General features: G+C 40.7%; 3 protein-coding genes across 3 annotated transcripts in view; all 3 read right to left on the reverse strand.

The window, feature by feature from the left end:
* Positions 1-2,054: 2,054 nt before the first annotated feature.
* On the reverse strand, positions 2,055-3,545 carry LOC134585526 (G-protein coupled receptor 35-like). Its single transcript, XM_063440950.1, has one exon. It carries the CDS (start codon positions 3,490-3,492, stop codon positions 2,506-2,508), a length of 987 nt encoding a protein of 328 aa, XP_063297020.1. The 5' UTR covers positions 3,493-3,545; the 3' UTR covers positions 2,055-2,505.
* Positions 3,546-11,111: 7,566 nt separating this feature from the next.
* Positions 11,112-24,149, reverse strand: part of LOC134585527 (G-protein coupled receptor 35-like) — an 80,128-nt gene continuing 67,090 nt past the window's right edge. The window contains exon 4 of the mRNA XM_063440951.1: positions 11,112-12,104. Coding sequence (XP_063297021.1) covers positions 11,146-12,104 — 959 coding nt within the window. The 3' untranslated portion in view covers positions 11,112-11,145. The remainder of the gene's footprint in view (positions 12,105-24,149) is intronic.
* LOC134585311 (G-protein coupled receptor 35-like) lies at positions 22,263-23,266 on the reverse strand. Its single transcript, XM_063440734.1, has one exon. The coding sequence runs from the start codon at positions 23,264-23,266 to the stop codon at positions 22,346-22,348; it is 921 nt and encodes a 306-aa protein (XP_063296804.1). The 3' UTR covers positions 22,263-22,345.

Consider the following 24,149-nt stretch of genomic DNA (forward strand, 5'->3'; position numbering starts at 1 on the left):
GTGTGGAACGCACTAAAATACCAGAAAGTGTATACAAGTAGGAAAGCGTGAAAGCATTTATGAAAAAAACAAAACAAAAAAACACATCTGTAAGCACTAGTCACATGACCAAAAACCATGTTTCATCGTGGGGCTTAACTTATCAATAAAGGGGCAATGAACAAAACCAATAAAAAAAACAATTAAAAAAACAATAATTGGCTCTATATATGGAAGATCCCACAGTCTCATGTGGTACTCCAAAGACCTTAATGCTGTACTTTCGCACATGAGTGAGCATTCAACAGTGACATCGGCTCTTGGTGCTTCAGCAGATGGGGACCGACTGGAAGATGATGGCAGCATCCATGAGGGACTGGTTTAGGTCACATTCACCAGACCCCAAGCGGCAATGTCACCGTCGGGAGTCTTTGCAAATTATGTTATGTCCCCAGAAGATGACAGTTCCACTTTGGAAAACTTTTATAAATATTTTTATATCTAGTTTTTTTTTTTTATATATATTGATATATTGGTTTTAAATATATTATATATATATATATATTTTAAAATATATTACATATGTTTGATATTTCAATATTTTTTAAAAATATATATTTTAAAAAATTATCAAAAAATATTAAATCACTTGAAAAGCTTACCCCAACATATTAAATCAAGGCCTTTATTAGGTTGACAGCTATTCATTGTTAAAGCATGTAACTTTTTAAGTAATGCACTTATTTATAATAGGGGGGGAAGGGAAGATAAATTGCACCTTAATCGTTATAGTAGGCGGTAGTGGGTATAGTGTCAGCTAAAAGTGCATTGCATTGAACAAAGAACAGGAGACAGCTGATACTCTCAGCCAATAAATTCTGTCCAAAGACAAATGGGTTTATATCACTGATGTGGAAGTAGAAACTTTCACTTTAGCAACTTCTATAAGGAGGATCCAGACCACATGTAAGTGTTAAACTCTTTATTGGTTAATCAGTGGTTGTGCTTCCTGAGCTTTTTATATGCATATCCTTACGGATGTGTCTACAAGAACCAACACAGGAGAGCTGTAATATACATTTTGTTTCAATTGGTGCTTTTTTTCTTTATTATTCTTCCTGATATGTGCGTTAACGCTGTTCTACTTTCATAGATTTTCTGGTATTTTAGTGCGTAAAAATATCATAAACATTAATTTTTAAACTGGTTGTATTGGAATTTGAAATGGAAAAATGCTTTTCAAGAGATTGTTCATGAGTGTAGACAATATTTATATTTAGAGTTTTTGTCCAATCAACAGTGTATCGACTGAGCTATAAATAAAATGTGTTCCAATCTGGAATCCAAAGCTATTTTAGGTTCCCAACATTAAAGCAGAGTGTAAAACGATTACTTTAAGGACAACTGTCACCTCAAAACTATTTTTAATAAAATAATCCTTTCATCAAGTTTTGAAAAGAAATATATATACATTTTTAAATGATGTCTATAACAATTTTTTTTTTTTTTTTTTAAACTCATGTCTACCTTTAGTATACTGCAGTATCCTTTAGCCATATACATGCACCATGGGTCAGACATTGTTTGAAAACTGACAGTCTATGTCAGGGGTGCACAAGCTAGAACTCAAGATGTTGTAGAACTATAACTCCCTTGATGCTTTTCATGCTTTTAGAATACCTTTAGAATGACAATGCATCATGGAAGCTGTAGTTTTAAAACCTTTTGGGCACCCCGATCTATGTGGTCTTCCCTGCTTCACTCCCTACACTGAAGCAGGGATGACTATAGAGGCTGTTGGTTTTCTTATACTGTCTGACCCAAGGTGCATGTATATGGATACATGGATATATGGATACAGTCATATATTAAAGGTAGATATGAGTTTTCTATTCTTTCCTTTACATATACTTCAAATAAAAAACTATTTCCTTTCAAAAGTTTATTAAACGATAATTCATTAATGTAGTTTTGAGGTGACAGTCCTTTAACAGTGTTTATTTTAACATAATAATTTAGTCTTAAACCCAATAATTGTAGGGATCTGAATGGGGAATTTAAGGATGAAGACTGTATCTAATTTGGCCCAACTATTTCCTTATTCATTTTCTACGATTCCCTGGTAGTGAATAAAGACTATACATTAAAAACAATTGCTTGACTAAAACTAGACATCTTAATTACAAAAGTGCATTGCAGGCTGCTGTTGCAGCCTGTGAATATGCTCTGATATGTGCAGATAATAATCCCTATCTCCTCATCCATTCCACCTGTTATTCCCATAATCTTTACATACAGATGGAATATGGTGGCTTGGAATATGACCACTGTCAACTGGATAGTTTATTTATTTAATTTATTTGAATTCACATATGTAGAGATTCATATTATCACATTGTTTAGGCTTATTTAATGTCCATTTTTGTGGTGGACTGTACACAGTACTAAACTACAGGGATGCTTTTTTTTTTTAAATAGGGTTTATAAATTACAACAGCGCTACTTGTGTAAAAATTGTTAATATAACTATTTATCCTGAAGGCTTGTGTCCTGAGTCTGAGTGTACAGTAACAGATTCAATTTCGGAGATAGTGATGCTTTTTCCCAGAATTCAGCAGCTACAAAATAATAAGTAACAGCATCAAGGCAACAGTTTATGTTAGCGATGGCTTGAGTTCCATTAGCAAAATCATTAACAAGTTTTACTAAAGAGCAATCCGAGCTCAAGGATTCCACAATGTACCTTACAATATTTATAGTAGCAAAGGGCAAAAAGCAAACCATGAAAATGACAAGGTTAACGGACACTATGTAAATTGTCTTCTGTATGCTTTTAAGTTCTTGGGTAGAATGTATGGGCTTTTTCTTCAAGATTTTAATAATTTCAACTGAACAAAATATAAGTATAACTAATGGAATGCAAAACCCTAGAATGGCAAAGTACAAGGTTCTAGTTAACGGACGTCGGGTAAGCTTGCGGAAACAAACTGTTGAAATATTACGATTACTGGGTTTAAGTTCAAGGTAGAGGCGTGTTGCTAACAAGAGTATCAAAATAATCCCACATGCCAACACAGCTTTCTTAGGAGAACGCAAGGTTCTTGCTTTCAAAGGAAATTTAATGGCTATATATCTGTCCACAGCAATTAATGTAATTATGCAAATGCCCATATATGTGTTCATAAAATAGCATGAGAGCACGATTTGACATGTCGTTCTTCCCAGATCCCATGGTTTCCAGACAGAGTAAATTCGGAAAGGAATCGCAACGAGTAGGCAGCAGTCACTAACCAGCAAACACATCATAAACACTCTTGTTTCTGTCCATTTCTTCATCTTGCAAGAGAACACCCATAAGGCAAAAGAATTAAACAATGTGCCAAATATTAGAACCAGAGACAAAGAGACCAGCAGGAAAATGCGGAGATTAGGGCTTGTTTCAGACAACTCGGTAGTGCAGTTTGACATTATACCATCATTTCCTGCAAAACAAACATAACATGAATAAAACATTTGGATTGATTTTGATACTTGATACTTGAAGGAAAACTTGAATAAAAGAAACAAATGCAATTTATCACATATAATTCCAAAGAAATTTGCTTTTTTTTCTTTGGGGTTATATGGTATTTCGGCTTGCAAACACAGCTTCTGCAAGTCCTCTATTTCTTCTCCAGCACAGACTTTTGTGGCTGTCCAATCACAGAGGTTTTAATGAGCTTGTATAATATTTTTTTGATGTTTAATGTGAGTGAGAAAGAGGAGGCATGGCTAGGGCTGCACAAACAAGGGTATTTATTTCATAAATTGCAGATTATTCAACAGTGACATGAGTAAACCATGCAATTCAGTATTTTCTAGAAAACCCGGTATCCCACAATTATAAAATATTTAAGTGAATAATGTATTATGTGAAAAAAGAGCCACACAAAGAGGTTGATGGGGGAGAAAGAACCACACAAAGGGGACGGAGGGAAGCGAGACACACAAAAGGGCTTTGGTGAAGTAAGAGACAAAAAGGGGCTGAGGGGTGGGGTAAGAGACACACAAAGGGGTTGGTGATGGAGAAACAGCCACATAAAGGAGTTGAGGGGGAGAAAGAGCCACAGATAGGGACTGTCAGGAAGTAAGGTACACAAAGGGGCTAGTGGGGAAGTAATAGACACACAAAGAGCTGGAGGGAATTAAGAGATACACAAGGGTTTTTGTAAGAGACATAATAGAGGGGATGGGATACACTAAAGGACTAAAGGCAGTAAGACATTCTAGAGGGGGTCTTGAGACACAGGTGAAACCACATTTTGTTGGGGGTTGAGGGTAGCAAAATACGTTTTTGCTTGTGTAGCCAAAAATCCCGTCCCCAGATCTTTTCTACATATTTATCCATTATGTACTGGCACATTTTGTAGCATTAAGGAAATGGAAAGAAAATATTTATGCTTCCAGAGACACAAATCTTTTATTAGATAAGCCAACCTTTAACCTTTATTTACTCATATGGAGGACCCGATGGAGATAGAATCCACATTTGACCTATATATTAATAGAGTGCTGTGTGTTCTATAAAATGTGTTCATTTTACCCCCACATTAAGTCTCGAATGATGTGTGGGAGAAAGGGCTATGATCACTACTGCTATACAGACTATAAGGTGCTTGGAGAAATTACTATAACCCTGGTAGTCCTTCCAATGGAAAAGGTCACCAGAAATCTCAAATCTAGCTGTGGTGATATGGTCTGGAGTGCTCCAGGATCTCCTGGTAGTGGTGAGTAAGTTGACCTGATAGACGTACTCAGACTGGGTACAAGAACTATTTTACACACACATACAAAGCTCTTCAAGCATTCACAGGTACATGTACCCAGCAATTCATATACAAAAATTGCCTTCCACAGGGTGCCATTTATTTTAAAGGGGCACCTGAAGTTCACCATTCACCGGTCACTTCCTTTATAGAGCTCCAACTAATTGCATTAACAGCTTCGCTAACCTCCCGCAGCCAATTAGTTAATACCTGCACCACCAAGCTTATCACTTTGAATAACATGTTGCATTATATTAAAGGGGGCACTCAGGGCATCAAAAAATATTTTTGCAGAATGCTGCCTCTTTAGCCACACCCCCAGAAAGAGACTTCCTTATTAAAAAGGTATGCCCACAGCACAAAGCGGTTCCACTGTCCCTTCCGGTCAATCAGACAGCCGGGAGAGTGATCTTCCTGATTGCTTCTCTATGAGAAGCATTGCCAGTGCAGTGTCAGTTCTGATGATCTCCTGGTGGGTGGAGCTGCAGAGGGACTCTCCCCCATTTATTACAAGGGAAAATGAATGGTCAGGAATCTAAAATGGCAATACAACACTCCAGTGTTATTTATAACTCTGTTTATGGAGTGTTCTTATGCTGACAGCTGGGGAAGTGAGAAGAGAACTTAGCAGCAAAAGTGGTAGGAGGATATACAGTTTGGAACTGGGGAGTAGGGACTTGCTATTATGGACTCCAAATAGTTGGGTGATGTTAGCTGCCTCCCCCTGCAAAATAGAATGGGACAAGTGAAGATGTTAAAGAACCAGAAAGGGTGGCGGATAGGAGAAGGAAGGAGAACTTGCATTGTGTCACGGTGGGCCCAGCCCCTTTAACATGTGTATCAGCAGCTCATCAGTCACATAACTAGAAACAATGATACTGTACATTGTGTAATAAAAAAAGAACACAATTTATTTCTATAAAACCAAACTGCACTTACACTCTTAAAAGGCCATTATAAACAAAAGTGCAAAATCAACATTTAGAAAATACAGCTCAAAATTATCACTAGTCCACATAGAGTCACTGTTGCTGCTCAGTTCTCTTCTTCCAAATCAGCTTTGTCTACAAGTGACCACCCAATTTAAAGTCTAAGAGTACAATTTTGTAATCTCTTGCCACCGTTTTTGATTGCTTCTGAGCTTATTGGCTTCCAGCTGGTCCAGAAAAAAATTGATAGCCTCCTTAAATGGCCCATTGTTCTGTGTCTATGCAGCTCAGGATGCACATTATATATTTGACAAACACATGGAATATAAATGTTACAGATAACTATCATTAATAATATCTTTAGTCATGTCTCTGCATTCCCTCCAAAATGCCTGTTTACAATTCAATGTGCCCCATCCCCACATAGACTTCTGATCATGTGATCCAAACACTGTTGATCGGCCTCAGTAAATATTGTTAGAAAAGCATTGACTTGCCTTGCATAACGTTAAATATGTAATTCAGAATGTTGTCAAACCAAGAAAGAAATATAACAGAACACCCACAAAAGATGTCAGACGTCAGGTGCGTGACAGGTGCCACTTTCCACTATGAAACACACTTTACAAAACACCTGAGAGTTTATAAAAGCAGGACAATTTTAAATGATGTGTAGCCCTCAGGAGATGTCCAGCACTATTCACATGATCAAAACCATGGAGCTCACCTTATGAACACAGGGTCAATGAACACAACCAATCAACACATATACATGCTTTTTTTATAAACACCTGACTTAGACAAAAACAATGGGGGTTAACATACAGAATACGATCATACATTGCATAACACTGATACAATGTCAACATACCCAATTCTTGGCAGGTCCTACACTAGCAGTCTAATGCCTAATCTTATAAGATTAAAGGACCACTATAGGCACCCAGACCACTTCAGCTTAATGAAGTGGTCTGGGTGCCAGGTCCAGCTAGGGTTAACCCATTTTTTTTATAAACATAGCAGTTTCAGAGAAACTGCTATGTTTATAATAGGGTTAATCCAGCCTCCAAATCCTCTAGTGGCTGTCTCACTGACAGCCGCTAGAGGCGCTTGTGTGATTCTCACTGTGAAAATCACAGTGAGAGCATGCAAGCGTCCATAGGAAAGCATTGATAATGCTTTCCTATGAGACCGGCTGAATGCGCGCGCAGCCCTTGCCGCGCGTGCGCATTCAGCCGAATGGGAGGAGAGGAGGAGGAGAGGAGGAGGAGAGCTCCCCGCCCGGCGCTGGAATAAAGGTAAGTTTTAACCCTTTACTCTCCATCCAGCCCGGCGAGAGGGGGTCCCTGAGGGTGGGGGCACCCTCAGGGCACTATAGTGCCAGGAAAACGAGTATGTTTTCCTGGCACTATAGTGGTCCTTTAACCCACTTACTTGGGAATTCCTTCCTCCGGAGAATCTCTGCAGTGCAAGGTTAAATAGGGCCCTGGAATGAGGCACCTCTGACAGGGGAGGGTGCAAAGCTACAGCAGATGACCTTCCCTTCCATATATATTTACATATGAAAACATATATTGTGACAAACTCCCCTACCCACGTGAGTTTGCCACAAGCTCCTGAGGGAGCCTGCTTGCCAGCCTCCTGCCCACAGACTATGGGCCCTGCAAGTAAACCTGTAAAAGACTACCGAACTTGACCGACCATTAGCACTGATATCATGGAACTGTTTTGGCCATAGGACCATGTGCACGGTCAGTCAAAATTCTGAACCCCTGAACCAATCTGGGTGATTTTTGGATATGTTGGTCATCCAGATCAGGGCTATCAGGTGATGTAACTTTTGTGAGGTTTTTATGTGTTTTAAATATATTTTTGGGGTTTTGTAATATTGTATGTTTTTCTATGCTTGGAGATAATTGAGTTTGTTCAGTCCCTGACTCAATTATCTGTCAGGCACAGAGGAGAAGTTTGTAACTTGTAACAAGTCTCCTCTCAGGTCCAGAAGAGGGATTATCCTGTTTGTGTGGGAGTGTCAGGGGCGTGCTTAACTGTTTCTGAAATTGTATAAAAGCAGGCCATCTGGCCAGATTAAAACATTCCAGCTTGTACTCCTAGAATTATGTGTCGTCTGGTTACTGGGAGGGGAAAGGGCTAATCACTACTCCAGCTTGTTCTAGTGTGGAGGATTCAACGAGGAAAGTCCTTGTGAGAACTAGAGCTCCGAGGACTGAGTGTCGTCCAGTACCTGGGAGTGGATAGAGTGAGTTCCCCATCTGGCTCCAGGACGAATTGGTTCCAGGACCCCAGTCAAGTCACGGTGACTGGGGGCAGGAGTGCTGAGGTTTGTCCCCTGTTCCAACTAGGAAGCGCTCCTTGGTGGAGGTATCCAGCCAAGGTATAGGGAGCTCCATTACATATACAAATATAAATAATGTATTTATATACATTAGGGCACCTACTGGGCCACTCCTGGTGTCTTATGTGCGACCACACAAACCAGTCTCGTGCCCTACCATTGCTCGATGGATTAAATGGCTACTAGCCCTGGCTGGCATTGATGCATCTTTCGGGGCTCACTCGGTTAGAGGCGCGGCCGCCTCCTCTGTATTCATAGCTGGAGGTTCCCTGGCGGAGATTTTATCCTCCACTGATTGGTCTAGAGAATCCACTTTCCGTACCTTTTATTTTAGACATTCTCCACACGTTTCTTTGTCCATGCTATCTATGCGTTAAAATTGCAAATATGAAGCCTCCTGTCTTGCCATAAAATTCGGGATTATTCTAATTTTTAGTGACCGAATAATCTAAATGTTATTAAAGAGGCGAATATTTTCCCACCCTGGAATATCTTTACCCACCCTAATAGGTAAGTATCTCTCACTACCTCCATATCTAACTAGGTAGCTAACATTCTCTCAACTTTTCTAGCCTATACTCGTTAGTTCATTATTATATGTTAAGCTTGCATTCAAATTGGACATTAGTTTCATTACATTTTAATTTGGTTTTCACTTTCCCTAGACACCAGACAGTTAATTATTATATGTTAAAGCTTGCACTTAAATTCAACGTTAGTTTCAATGCATTTAATTTGATTTTTCTCTTGCCAAAGAGACCATAATCTCGGACACCTGTGATAATTAAATTACCAGGTGAGCCCAATTTAAGGAAAAACTTCTAAAGGATCTCTCTGCTGCCGAAAGGAGTGAAATATTTCAATGCCTTGGACAAGGTATGAAAACATTAGATATTTCACGAAAACTTAAGCGTGATCATTGCACTATTAAGAGATTTCTGGCTGATTCAGAGCACAGACAGGTTTGTGCAGATAAAGGCACATTGAGGAAGATTTCTGCCAGATCCATGCATCGGCTCAAGAGGGCAGCTGCTAAAATACCATTACATAGCAGCAAACAGATATTTAAAGCTGCTGGTGCCTCTGGAGTCCCACGGACATCAAGGTGTAGAGTCCTCCAGAGTCTTGCAACTGTGCATAAACCTTCAATTCTACCACCAGTAACCAATGCTCACAAGCAGAAACGGCTGCATTGGGCAGAAAAATACATGAAGACTAATTTTCAGGACTAACAGTCCTGTTCACTGATAAGTGCCGTGCGACCCTGGATGGTCCAGATGGATGGAGTAGTGGATGGTTGGTGGATGACCACCCTGTTCCAACAAGGCTGCGACGTCAGCAAGGCGGTGGTGGAGTCATGTTTTGGGCTGGAATCATGGGAAGAGAGCTGGCCGGCCCCTTTAGGTTCCATGAAGGTGTAAAGATTACTTCTGCAAAGTATGTGGAGTTTCTGACTGACCCCTTTCTTCCCTGGTAAAGAAGAAAGAACTAAGCTTTCCGTAATAAAATCATCTTCATGCATGACAATGCACCATCTCATGCTGCAAAGAATACCTCTGCATCAATGGCTGCTATGGGGATAAAAGGAGAGAAAGTCATGGTGTGGCCTCAATCCTCCCCTGACCTCAATCCTATTGAGAACCTTTGGAGCATCCTCAAGCAAAAGATCTATGAGGGTGAGAGGCAGTTTACATCCAAACAGCAGCTCTGGGAGGCTATTCTGACATCTTGCAAACAAATTCAAGCAGAAACTGTCCAAAAACTCACAAGTTCAATGGATGCAAGACTTGTGAAGCTGCTATCAAATAAGGGGTCCTATGTTAAAATGTAACGTGACCTGTTAAAATGTTTAAAAAGTTAAAATGTTGTTATAAGTTTGATTGAAATAGCTTTTGATTTCAGTAAATATGCTGCAAACACAACAAATGGCAATTTTCAGTTCTTTACAACCTATAAAGTGTTTTGAAACTTACTGTGCGTAATAATTTGGAACAGTGCATTGCAAGTTTTTTATGTTTAAAAAAAATACTGTTTTATTAGGAGGTTTGTTCAATAAAATTTGTATTGTACTCTTAATAGTTGATAACATGAGAGTCATGCTGACTGTTATTTACATCAATTATTTAGGTAAATTAGAAAAATATAATTTGCATAATAATTTGGAACCGGGTGTAGGTTGGCAGTTATTCTTTGGTGAAGCATGTATACTTTTAAGTAATGCCCTTGTATTCAAGTGTTGAAAGGGAATAGATTAAAAAATAAATAAAAAAATAAGTATATGGAAAACATTTTTAGAAAAAGACATGTCTACCTTTAGTATATTGCAGGATCATTTAGCCATATAAACATGCACCATATACATTGCAGGCTGCTGTTGCACATATGCTGACAGTAATCCCAATCTCCTCATTAACCCTATTTGTTATTCCCATAATTTTTACATACAGATGGAATATGGTGGCTTGGAATATGACCATTTTTTAACTGGATAGTTTATTTCTCCAACTTATTTAAATTCTCATATTTAGAGATTCATATTATCACATTCTTTAGGCTTGTTTAAATGGACACTATAGTCACAAGAGCAACTACAGCTTAATGTAGTTGTTCTAGTGAGTATAATCATTCCCTGCAGGCATTTTCATACACACACTGTCTTTTCAGAGAAAATGCAGTTTGTGCATTGCCCCCTAGGGACACCTATAGTAGCCACTCCTCAGATGGACTTGCTTCAAGAGGCAGTGTGCAGCACTGCCTTTCAGCGTCTCCACGCTCTGCATGGAGACGCTGAATCATCTGTATGATTTTTATGATGTCAGCAAGGAGACAGATCTGGAGTGGGGCCAGTGCTGGCAGACCCTCGCGGCGCTGAAAATAAGGTACGTTTTATTATCTTTTAAGGGGGTTAACAGAGACAAGCCACCTAAATTACATGTTTGTGTTTCTGGCCCTATAGTCTTCCTTTAATGTCAATTTTTGTGGTGGTCTGTGCACAGTACTAAACTACGGGGATGCTTTTTTAAAATAGGGTTTGTAAATTACAACAGCGCTACTTGTGTAAAAATTGTTAATATAACTATTTATCCTGAAGGCTTGTGTCCTGAGTCTGAGTGTACAGTAGCAGATTCAATTTCGGAGATAGTGATGCTTTTTCCCAGAATTCAGCAGCTACAAAATAATAAGTAACAGCATCAAGGCAACAGTTTATGTTAGCGATGGCTTGAGTTCCATTAGCAAAATCATTAACAAGTTTTACTAAAGAGCAATCCGAGCTCAAGGATTCCACAATGTACCTTACAATATTTATAGTAGCAAAGGGCAAAAAGCAAACCATGAAAATGACAAGGTTAACGAACACTATGTAAATTGTCTTCTGTATGCTTTTAAGTTCTTGGGTAGAATGTATGGGCTTTTTCTTCAAGATTTTAATAATTTCAACTGAACAAAATATAAGAATAACTAATGGAATGCAAAACCCTAGAATGGCAAAGTACAAGGTTATACTTAAAGGGCTTCGGGTAAGCTTGCGGAAACAGACTGGTTGTTCTTTAGTAATTCTATTGGGTTTAAGTTCAAGGTAGAGGCATGTTGCTAACAAGAGTATCAAAATAATCCCACATGCCAACACAGCTTTCTTAGGAGAACGCAAGGATCTTGCTTTCAAAGGAAACTTTATAGCAATATATCTGTCCACAGCAATTAAGGTAATTATGCAAATACCCATATATGTGTTCATAAAATAGCATGAGAGCGCGATTTTGCATATTATTGGTCCCAGATCCCATGGTTTCCAGACAGAGTAAATTCGAAAAGGAATCACAACGAGTAGGCAGCAGTCGCTAGTCAGCAAACTCATCATAAACACTCTTGTTTCTGTCCATTTCTTCATCTTGCAACAGAAAACCCATAAGGCAAAAGAATTAAACAATGTGCTAAATATTAGAACAAGAGACAAAGAGACCAGCAGGAAAATGCGGAGATTAGGGCTTGTTTCAGACAACTCGTTAGCGCAGTTTGACATTATACCATCATTTCCTGCAAAACAAACATACAATGAATAAAACATTTACGGTAAATTGATTTCAAGATACCAGAACTCTGTGAGTCTATATTTAAAAGATAGCATGCATCACTTGCTTTGCATACTTAAAGGAACACTTGAATTAAAAAAAAAAAAAAAAAATCAATTTAGTAGATATAATCCCAAATAAATTATGCATGTAATTTGTTTTGCATGTTTTCTTTGGGTTTATATGATATTTTGGCTTGCAATCTCTGCAGATCTATATCTGCAGCTACTGCATGCCCTCCCTTTCATCTTTAGCATATACTTTCAGGAGCTGCCCTATCACAGACTTTTCAATGAGCTGTATTACAGGGTATAAGAATAATAATTTTGTAATGTTTTATGTGAGTTACAGCGAGGAGGTGTGGCTAGGGCTGCATATAAAAAGTGAATTAATTCTTAAATTTCAGATAAGTGAGCAGTGACATGATTAAGCCATGCAATTCATTACTTGTTGTAAAACCCAGTGTCGCATAATCATAAAATATATCACCAAAACCAGTTAAAATCAGTAGTAAAAAAGTGAACTATGTATTGTGGGAAAATAAATAGCCACACAAAGGGGCTGGTGGGGAAGTAAGACATACACAAAAGGACTGCGGTGATGTGAGAGACACACAAAGGGGCTGGAGGAGCAAGAGACACACAAAGGGGCTAGGGTGGGAAAGGTACACACAAAGGGGCTGGAGGGATTAACACACAAAGGGGCTGAGGGGGAATGAACAGACACACAAATGAGCTGAGGGGAAGTAAAACACAAGGGGTGGTTGTAAGCGACACAAAGCAAAGGATATGATACACTAACGGGGGGTAATAAATTCTAAAGGGGGGTTTGAAGACACACAGGTGAAGACACATTTTTGGGGGGGGTGTGGACAGCAAAATACATCTTTGCATGTGTAGCCAAAGAACCTTGTACTGGGCCTGTCCCCAGTGTCAACAGAGATCATTTTTACATATTAACCCATTATGTACTGGCACATTTTGTGTGCTGTCCCTGTTCTTCCTGCAAAACATTTCCTGTGTGAGAGGCTGTTAGTGGGCAGATGGAAAGTGATCTCTTCCACTTCCTGTTCAGCCTCACACACAGGCACTGGAGGAGCTGGGACCGCAGAGTTTTACACCCTCTATAGCTGTTCCTGCAGCTCTGCTATCATGCATAGGAAGCTGACTGGATAACAGAGGACACTAGCCAAGGCTGATACTTTTTTCTCCCCACCGGCCCACTTAAGCTCTAAAAAGGCACATTATAAGTGCTGATTACAGGCGATCTCTACAGGATTGGTGCCTGCTGTGCCTAAAGGTAAATCTGACTCTGTGATTTGGTAGTTCAGACAACTATTATAATGATTATAGTGTCCCCTATTCCAAAATCTAAAATGCTGGTGAGTTATCTGGTTTTAGTAGACTACCTTGTCCTTTAAGTGGGCGCTCTGCAGGTGGCCCATTCCTAACTGAGCAATCCTCAAATATGATGGCAAAACCAAGAGTAAGATAGAGCAAGAGAGGGCAGAAACCTTTCTTGTCACAACGACGCAGAAGGGCAGGTTGGTGAAAAATTTATATTTTTCTTTGACTAAAACAAGCAGATCTTTTTTAATGTATAAAAATGATATGCAAACGTATTAGGAACATAGTGTTTTAAAACCTGACACGATAGCTTCTGGCAGGTATGGACAAGCCATTTATAGCCCACAGGACAAACAGGTGAAGGTACCTTGATCTGAACTAATTTTCCATTACTCTTAGACAGCAGTAGCCATCCAGCAGATCCCATTAGTCTGAGGAAAGGTTCTGAGACTTGGAATAGGAACCCTCTGAACTTCCACTCTGGTTGGAATACAGCTTTAGAGCTGCAGCAAGAAAAGACCAAGTCTGTAAGCCAAGGTCTTATCTGGAGATTGCTCCTACATCACCCACTTATATAAAAGTGCAATTATGGAGAGTATGGAAGTATCTCTCTATACCCAAGGCATGGAAAAGTGTAAGATTGAGTACATAGTTAATCTGTGGACACTCTACCATATAAAGGATGATAGGATCCTTCTGGATGCTTTACTAATACAAATCTTACTAATGTTTTAATCAAGTTTAAGGTTGCCTTTCGTATCATATGAACTTCCCGTGACTTCATGACCTAGCCTAACCAGCTGATATTCTGATGATTATTATTTTCAGTAGTGGTAATCCTAGTCGCTCAGAAATGTTAGTATTGTTCTGACAGCGCGCCAGATAATGGTTTATATATGCAATTATGTATTTTTCTGTTTGACATTACGTATATATTCTTACTTACAAACACCTGGCTATTACTTCCAAATACTGGTCCAGTCCATATATTAATCCAGATACTAATACACACAGTTTTATATATATATATATATATATATATATATACACACACACACACACACACACACTGATTCCTTCACAAACACACTGCACCCGTCACAAACTGCATCCCTATCATACACACTCTGCATCCCCTATAATTACTATAGATACCATAAGTACAATAGCTCCATTACACAGTCATACAACGTTTCTGTGTATTTGCACATTTGCAGATGCATACACCATGTCACCCAAGTAATTTCAATCAAACTAGGCACAGAGTACCTGTACATGTCCAAATGTATAGACACAGGTCTTTGTAAATGTACATAAGCCCAGCCACTCATGTGTATACATTGAAATAGCATGTGTTAATTACACATTTAGATAGGCTAGCCACTGAAGAATGCTAAAATAAGGTGCATGGGTCCAGATCTACAGATATATACATGCAACCATCTTTATAAAAAAACAAAAACTCACTTCCCTGCAACTTTTTTGTTTCATCTAATTTTCATCTAAGTTTCAAACTAATTTTCTCCATTCTATTCTAATTTTTTTCCATTTCCTCCCATTGTATAGCTTCCACCAGCTCTTTCATATGCCCATCCTAGTTTCTATTTAAGCTTTTATTTACCCATGAACAAAAGCAAATGCACATACTCTTATACTTACCCACCTACAATATAGCATCTACTTACACACACATACACCAATATGGTTAACTCCTACCCACATGCCTGTTCACATAAAATCTTGCATTTATTGACTGTCAGGAAACCTACCACTTGTTGGACTTAAACCCCACTTTTTTACTTTCCATCTCTTAACCTCAAGATCAAGAAGCCTACCTCTAGTGGGACCTGAACCCATGTCTCGTAACTTTATGCCTTTGCTCACTACTTAAGACTAACTGAGTCACTGTGGAACCTGCGCTCCTGAGATAATTTCAGAAAGCTTACTAGTTACTTCTTACCTAGCTGAATACATGTATTGTTTATTTTGTCTGGGTAACAAATGTGCTGTGTTTCTTGCGGTTTTCACCCAGGTAGCTAAGTTCACAGTGGCACAGTAAGAATTATGAAACTTCTATCCACGTATTCTGATGCCTGTTCACATACACACATCAATATGGTAATATGGTAAAACCCCTACATATTGGCACCAAAACAATGAAGCTAGCAAGTATGGGATGGATGGAGAGGATGTATTCTGTCAGATTTTAAGGCTTCTTTAACATACTGTCCCGCTTCCTACAAAGGAGAATATAGGTGTAGTTCAGTGAAATATGCCAAAATACATAGTAAAGATTATTATCTGTGCCAATCCTTATTAGTAACAGAAGCAGCATCGTTCTAGCGTCCCACCCTTTGGGGCATATTTAAGGTGATGTGACTCGCACCTTGCACCTCTTCTCAAGGCTAGTAATCATTCAGGCACTCTCACTAAGTTGAATTGTTTGAAGGCTCTGCCTTGAGGGAGGACTTTCTTTATGTGCTCACTATCCATATGGCTAATGCATCTGCCCCTCTGGTTATGTAGCAGTCTGACATTGGGCCATGTACACATGGTTAATTAAGGAAGATCTCTTTAAATACAAATGTTCTGATTCCCCTAACAAAGGTGTGGCTGTGATACCGAAATGCGCCGAGCTTAACTTTACCTGTTGTTTTACCGCAATGGGTAGCACTTATGGTAGCACTGTATTATATTATTTTTGGCCTCTCCTGGCCTCCAGTCCCTCCTATTTTTTCTTGTTTTCTGCTAATGGGTATATGTAGACACACTTTTTCTTAGTCTGTGTAGTCATAGCATATATCGCAAGCTGTTTTGTAACAAGGCAAGTTATGAGAAAGTCTGCCAACATTTTATAGTATCCCTTACCACTAAGGGACGTTATTTGGGTTATAGATATATTTTATTGCCCTAAGGCAAATGTCAGCATACTACCATCTGAGAATGCTACGGTATTCATTGGTTAATATCATGTTCTTAGATGTCCTTTGATAAATAGATCTTACTATTCTGTTTATATCACTTCACAACTAGTACTTAGTAATTTAACCTTTGACACCAGACTTTCCTATAGACTTTTTATACTTTTTGATTAAGTGTGTTATACTCGGGAATATTTGTGCATTAACAAATAACTTTTCTTAGCTTATTTCTTTTGCCTGGTCTTTTCTCTATTTAGTCAGATCCACATTTAGCTAATACATTTAAATACATTAATACATTACTTTTTAAAGTAATTTACTTATAAATGTAATACATTTTTAAGAAATTTGCAATGTATTTTTTTTGCAGCATGAAATGTACGGATACAAATGTGGACTTTATAGTCACTCAAGCTGTTTGTTTTAATATGTATATGCTCTATTCCCCTGATTTACCGTTGGACATTATGGACAGAGGTTTTAAGATGCATTTTAGGAGCAAATCTCTTTACATTTTGTGTATATTGAGGTTTCTAAGGAGTATATTGTTGCAAAATAAAGAATAATTGTTTTTTAGCCTTATACTTGTAACCTGTGGCATCTACTTACCTCCCTCGAGTTGCGCAGTTCTCCTCCTGCCACGGGGTCCAGCTGATCCACGTGGCCGTGCGGCATGACATGCTAATATAGAGTGTAGGTGTGACGCTTGTTCTTAAAGTGACCACGTTATCATTGCGATCGTAATCTGTTTTGAGTCACAATGATGACATACACAGGTACACAGGTAAGCCTATTTAAGGCTTGCTTTGGCCCCTATTCTTTGCCCTGTCGTGGTTTCTTGTTTGATCCTCGTTTAGTGCTCCTAGAGATTCCCTTGTGATTTCCCGTGTTTGACCTTGGCTTCGTATTTGACTTGGGATTTCTGGTATACCGACTCGGCTTCATATTTGACTTGGAATTTCTGTTATCCTGACCTCGGCTTCATATTTGACTTGTGATTTCTGGTATCCTGACCTCAGCTTTGTATTTGACTTGTGATTTCTGGTGTCCTGATCCAGCTTTCTGGTGTCCTGATTTGTGATTTCTGTATCCCTGACCTTGAGTTATTCTTTTTTTTTTTTAATTCTTTATTTTTTATTGTGCATGGGTTTACAGCAGTGCTTATATAGCCACAACAGCTTCCACAAGTGCATTATTATTTGAACATAGGTAAGTTATGCGTTAAAACTTGCACATTTTTACATTTAGTGAGTTGTATGAACAAGCTAAGTTAAGGAATCTCCTATAGGAGATTTGCGTCTTATAGATAGATCGTATGTGTTAGACAGATATGCCTAGTTTGATTGGGTGTAGGTTAGCGTTTTGTCTGAGAAGGTCTAGGCGGATGAGGAGGGGATTTTGCTTTTCATCAACTTAAGTTAGTTGAGGCTGAAGGGGCCTGTGTAGGTGCCATATAGTGATCCCTTGGGGGGGTGGGTTGTTGCTTAAGGGTTCGGGGGTGTTGTGTATGTTGTTTCTCTGTGAGTAGGTCACGTTTTGCATCTGACTGAGTAGGCTCTATACTGAGCTGGTTACCAGGGTGTGTGGTATCAGGGTTGCCTAGTGAGCGTCAGGTGAGTTGGTAGGTCCCGTGCCTGAGGGTTAGTGTATATCTTCTTTTGCCTAAGGGAAGAGAGTGAGGGTGTGGGTGTATATGCTCCACTGTGTATTTCGTCCACTCCTGAGGGGGTGTTTGTTGGGGATTATGAAGGGGGGGAGGGATCGCCATCTCGGTCGTGTAATTATTAACCCAAATTCGGGTTTTCGTGACTAGCCGTAGTGTGGTTTAAAACATAAACTGAAGCATTAATGTTAAACATGAAACACATTATAAACAGTAGGGCTTTGTTGGAGTGTTCGGCTGTCTTGTCGAGATGTGTCTAAGTATTTAGTGCTCAGTCCTGCTAAGGCTCCATTTCCCCTGACGTGGCGGCTCTCGGTGTGAATATGGTTGTGTTCGCTGGATCCCAGGCGTTGGATGGCTTGTCTTGTGTTGTTCTTACGGTCTGGTCTGCTATGCCAAGTGATGCAAGGAAAGAGGGTATATCTGCCCCTGCTTCTAGTGTGTGGACAGTACCGTTATGCGTAGCAAACAGTGTTCCAGGGGGGCCCCATCTGTATGTCACCCCAGCCGTTCTGAGTTGGGAAGTGATCGGTGCCAGTGATTTGCGCCATTGCAGTGTGGCTCGTGTGAGGTCCTGGTAGAATGTCCCTTCAAAGGCACCTTCAAAGGACAGTGGTGTTTTACCCTTCAGGGCTAGCATAATCTGGGCTTTATCCTGAAAAGTGGCGCAGCGGAGTATGACGTCTCGCATTTGGCCATGGGTGAGCCTGGTAGTCGAAATGTTCCTTCAATGGTTAATTTCCTGGTCACTGGGTGAGGTAAGATGGTCGCCAGCAATCGCCTGGCATAGTGTGGTAGTTCATCTGCTGTGATGTTAGCAGGTACGCCCCTTATCTTAACATGGTTGCGGTGTTGGCTGTCTTCAAAGGCTGTCAGCCTGAGCGACAAGGCTGATTGGTGCACTTGGAGCTGAGTAACTGTGTCTTTAATTGTGGTCAAGTCAGAGTTAATGCTGCTGATGTTTGTTTCAGCTTGTGTTACTCGGCCTGTGACTGCCTGTATGTCTGCTTTTATTTGCTGGAGTTCTGCAGCCCAGACCTTGTGTATGTCTGCCAGCAGTGCCTTTAAATCAGCTTTGGTAGTGGGAGCTGTGCCATCATAGGGCTTTTGGGATGGGGCTCGATCTGTCTGAGGGTCTTGTGTGGCCCTTACCTCATCACTCTGCCTCGTGGCTTCAATGTGTGTGGGCTGCAGTACCTCTGTGGAGGGTGTTTTGCCCTGCGCCGGTCGTTGCAGCATGGTGCCAATATCCCTGCACTCTGCGGCTGTGTGTGGTTTTTAGGACCGACGTCCCATTGCCGGCATTAGGTTTTGATGTGGGGGTGAGGTGTCCGGGAGTTGCAGGCTGTATCCCACTCTGCCGATCGCGAGTAGGTTGTCCAGGCTGTAGGCTGGTGTTGCGCGGTAGGCCCCAGACCTGCGTTTTATTTTTGCCTGCCTGGGCGGCTGGAAGAATGGCATCAACGGATGCAGGGACTCTCTGTGAGGTAGGTCAGCCGGGTTGCGTCGCTTGATGGGGTAGGATGCCAGCGATTTTCGATAGATTTCAAGCAAGGGGGGGCTTCACATTCTCAGTATCTTTGCCGTTGCTAGGCAACACTTCAATGTTGCGATCACGTGACTTTACGTCATCACGCACGGCAGGACGCAATTTGCGGTGTCAGGCACAGGGCATGTCACATGAATGGGGTTCACTCGGTGATAGGGTAAGTTTAATGTATGATATGTTATATATTTTCACTTGTATAGGGTTTTGGCATCTTGATAAAGACCGTTTGACGGTCGAAACGTTGATTTATATGCTGTATATTTAATACACAAGATTGATTGAAAACCAGTGTGTAGCGTTACTCACCTTTTCCAGGGGCGCGGCTCATCCGACTGCTCAAACAGGAAGGCGGGCAGTGACCGCAAAAGCGGTCACGTGTCCCGCCTGGATCTAAGAGCGCGCCGCGAGTCTCGGGCGCGCTCTTAAAGAGACAGTGGGAGCCTAAATTGCCAAAAGGCTCCCATTGGCCCCTGTCATGCCACACACCCCATACACTTACCTTTTGGGTGTGTGGATATGACAGGAGCCAATCACATTAGTTTAGATGCTACTTATACTTACCCTTCTCCCTTAGTTCCTTGCCCTATCGTGGTTTCTGCTACAGTTCCCTTTAGCGTTTGTGGTGTTCAGTTGTGTTCCTCCGTATTTGGCTTTGTATTCCGACTTCGTTTTCGCTTTATCCTTATCTGTTTTCTGGCTTGCTGTTTCCTGTGTACCAGACCCTGGCTAGTCCTAGTTTACGCTGTCTCTTTGTGCCCTTTGACCTCGGATCGTTCCTGACTCTGTACTTCTCCTATATACGTCGAGTCCGGTCACTCTAAGGACCGGTAGACGTATCTTCCCTCTGTGCTGTGTTCTGTTTAGCTGGATCCTGCGTGTTGGGGTATAATCTCGTTACACAGTGAGTGCTCTCATTTTTTGGATTAAATATATATATATATACGCGTGCGCACACACACGCACACTGACACACACACACAGACACACACATATATAAATACGCGTGCACACACACACTGACACACATACTCAGACACACACACACACAGACACTCACACACATACACACACTCACACACATATACACACACTTACAGACACACACACTCACAGCCACACACACTCACATACACTCACAGACACACACACACAAACACTCACATACGCACTCACACACAGACACACACACATACACTCACAGACACACACATACTCACACACACACATACACACACACACAGACACATACACACACATACACACACAAAGACACATACACTCACAATTTTTTTTTATTACAAAATGTCCACCAGCCTCCCTACCTGGAGAGCTGGCGTGGACCTGTCCCTGGGGTCCAGTGGGGCGGGCGCCTGTCTCCCAATCAGACGCGGCGAGGGAGCTGTGTTCTCTCTGCTCCCTCTCGCCCTTGGCGGCTGTCTACTGATGCTGGGAGCCGGAATATGATGTCTTATTCCTGTTACCAACATCAGCAAATGGAGCACGGCGAGAGGGAGAAGAGAGAACACAGCTCCCTCGCCGCGTCTGACCGGGAGACAGGCGCCCGCCATGGGGGGGTCCATCAGGTGGCCATCAGGCCACCTCTTGGCCCCCCATGACAGGGGGAACACGGCGGGCATTTGGGGGCAGCATTTTTTGCCACCCCTGAGTGCCTGCCGGAACAGCGTCCTGCAGGAACGCATTGGAATGGCTTTCCTGCATTTTTTTACAGCAGGAACACCGTTCCCATGGGTTCCTGCAGGACTCGATGCCTGCCAGATATGCACATTAAATATCTGCTTGCTCTGTTATATACACCAGATGTGCACATTAAATACCTGCTCGCTCTGTTATATACACCAGATATGTACATTAAATACCTGCTCGCTCTGTTATATACACCAGATGTGCACATTAAATACCTGCTCGCTCTGTTATATACACCAGATATGCACATTAAATACCTGCTTGCTCTGTTATATACACCAGATATGTACATTAAATACCTGCTCGCTCTGTTATATACACCAGCTATGCACATTAAATACCTGCTCGCTCTGGTATTTACACCAGATATGCACATTAAATACCTGTTCGCTCTGTTATATACACCATATATGCCCATCAAATACCTGCTCGCTCTGGCATACAATTAATTTCTGTGGAAAATATTCTCCCCTATGTGAATGGTGCTGGTTTTGCCACCAATTGTGGTGCCTGCACACTAAAACCCCCGCCTATGGCAGGGGCGAGCAGGCGAGGGTGAGCTTCCGGGCACTGGTGCGGCCCGGCGGGTATAAGCGCCTGAGCACACGAGTGTCTTGGTGCGGAGAGGCTGTGTCCTATTGTGGCAAGACAGCGAGCGGCAGGTTCAGGACCCTGGAAAGCTGGATCTTTCCTAGTTTGAGGACCTCTGATTTAGAATATTGGAAAATATAAAGTTACCTCTCAGTAGTTTGAATAGTCCATCCTTGTTTAGTACCAAACACTAAATCCTGTTACTGGAGAGGAACAACGGGAGACTGGTTGCTTGGCATAAGTAGTTATTTAATTCCTACTTCATTTATAGTCACAGGTGTAACAATTTTTAAAGTAATGTTGCCCATGCATTTTTAAAGACAGTTGTTTATGTTGTATTGCACACAAAACTAAGCAACATCACTTTGTTTTGCACAAGCCCCAACTATAGATGAGCTGTTTACGTATAAAATGTTTATTCAGCTGCTAATCCTAAATGCTTGTGTTTTCAGTTTGATCCCGTGTTCGTTGAAACAGTTTCAGTTTTGGAGTTAGCGCTGCATTCTCCCAGAATTCAGTAGCTACAAAATAATAGCTTACAGCATCAAGGCAGCAGTTCAGGTCACTCAGGACAGTAACCGCGTAAATATAATCATGAACATTTTTTTGCAAATAGCAATCAGAGTTTGAGTGGTGTACAATGAAACGTACAATTTTTCCAATGGTCACTGGCAAGAAGCAAAGCAAGAAAATGATAAAGTTGGAGCACACTATATAGATACTTTTCTGTATCATTTTGTGTTCATGGGTAGACATGACATCCTTCTTCTTTAATGTCCTTATAATTTCCACAGAACAGAATGTCACTATAAGCAGTGGAATGCAAAACATAAAAATGGTATCATAAAGGCTTTTAGGGAGATGACCTGGGGGTTTCAAGGGCATTCGGAAGCAGACTATCTCTTTGAAATCATCATTAAATTTTGAAAACCATACGTACATGCGCATTGCTAATAAGAAAAGAAACACAGTCCCACAGGCTATTGCAGCATTTTTAGGTGAACGCAGTGTTCTCGCTTTCATGGGAAACTTTATGGCTACATATCTGTCCACTGAGATTAGTGTGACTATAAAGATACTCATGTATGTGTTCATGAAATAAGAGGACACAAAAAAGAGGCATGTCGATGATGTTAGATGCAATTCGTTCTGGACAGCGTGAATCCGTAGAGGAATTGTAACAAGCAGGCAGCAGTCACTAGCCAGCAAACTCATCATATAAACTCTTGTTTCTGTCCATTTCTTCATTTTACAAGAGAAAACCCAGATGACAAACAAGTTAAACAAAGTGCCAAATATGAAAATAAGAGACAAAGCGACAATTCGGAAATTGTCAATGATAGAGTTTTTCATCATAAAAATGTTAGTGCAGTTTAAAGTCTCTGTCTGATTTTCTGAAAAACAAATAAGCAAATGAACCGACAAGTCAGAGTGCTGTATTGATTGTAATATATTGAAATTTGGTACACCCATATTTAACCAATGACACTTTTGCCATAATTATAATATGCTCTACAAATACCTTATTTAGCATCACTAACTCTACAAGCTGTCAGCAGTCTAATTTGAAATACTATACTTAAAATAACTCTCCAAACACCATATCAACTACAGCACAATGTAGTGGTTATAGTGCCAGGAGTGCCTTTGCATGCCTAGTGTTGTAAGTAGTCTAACCATTTAAGAACAGGTTGGCGTCTTACCTGAGGTCTGCCCAGGCACTGCTCCTTGTCTCCAGTACAGCTGGAAGCTCTCTGTCTGAGTTAAGCTTAAACTTTCTATTTCAACATGATTACACATAAACGAGGCCTTACTAGTCCCCTCACCCAGTTCATAGAATTTTGAACTCGCAGAGAGAATTTACATAGAGATATATCTATACTATATCAGATGCTACTAAGAGTACCCTAGATGGCCCCCATACTCTTTATGGCAAAATAGAAAGAGGAACTTAGGAGGTCATTCACTGAAGCTCAGTGGACAGAAATCATTACCTTAACACATCTAAGTTCAACCAGTTCTTGATATCAGAAAATGAATTACAAAATCTTGACTAGGTGGTATCTAACACCAGACTGCCTATACAGAATGGCTCCAGAACGCTGACAGATGCTGGCTGTGCAGTGAGGAGAGGGACACATTGGTCATCTTGCCCATGTCTGAGGGTGTCACAGGGGCTTACTGAGGGGAATGCGCCTCCTGGTGCCCTGCTACTGGAACCTGCTGGGTTTAATTT

The sequence above is a fragment of the Pelobates fuscus genome, chromosome 2 (genome assembly GCF_036172605.1).
Source record: "Pelobates fuscus isolate aPelFus1 chromosome 2, aPelFus1.pri, whole genome shotgun sequence".
Lineage (NCBI taxonomy): Eukaryota > Metazoa > Chordata > Amphibia > Anura > Pelobatidae > Pelobates > Pelobates fuscus.

Bases quoted from the DNA above. Each gene is read 5' to 3' on its own strand.
- LOC134585526 (XM_063440950.1), bottom strand. From the start codon at position 3,492: ATGTTTTATTCATGTTATGTTTGTTTTGCAGGAAATGATGGTATAATG.
- LOC134585311 (XM_063440734.1), bottom strand. From the start codon at position 23,266: ATGAAAAACTCTATCATTGACAATTTCCGAATTGTCGCTTTGTCTCTT.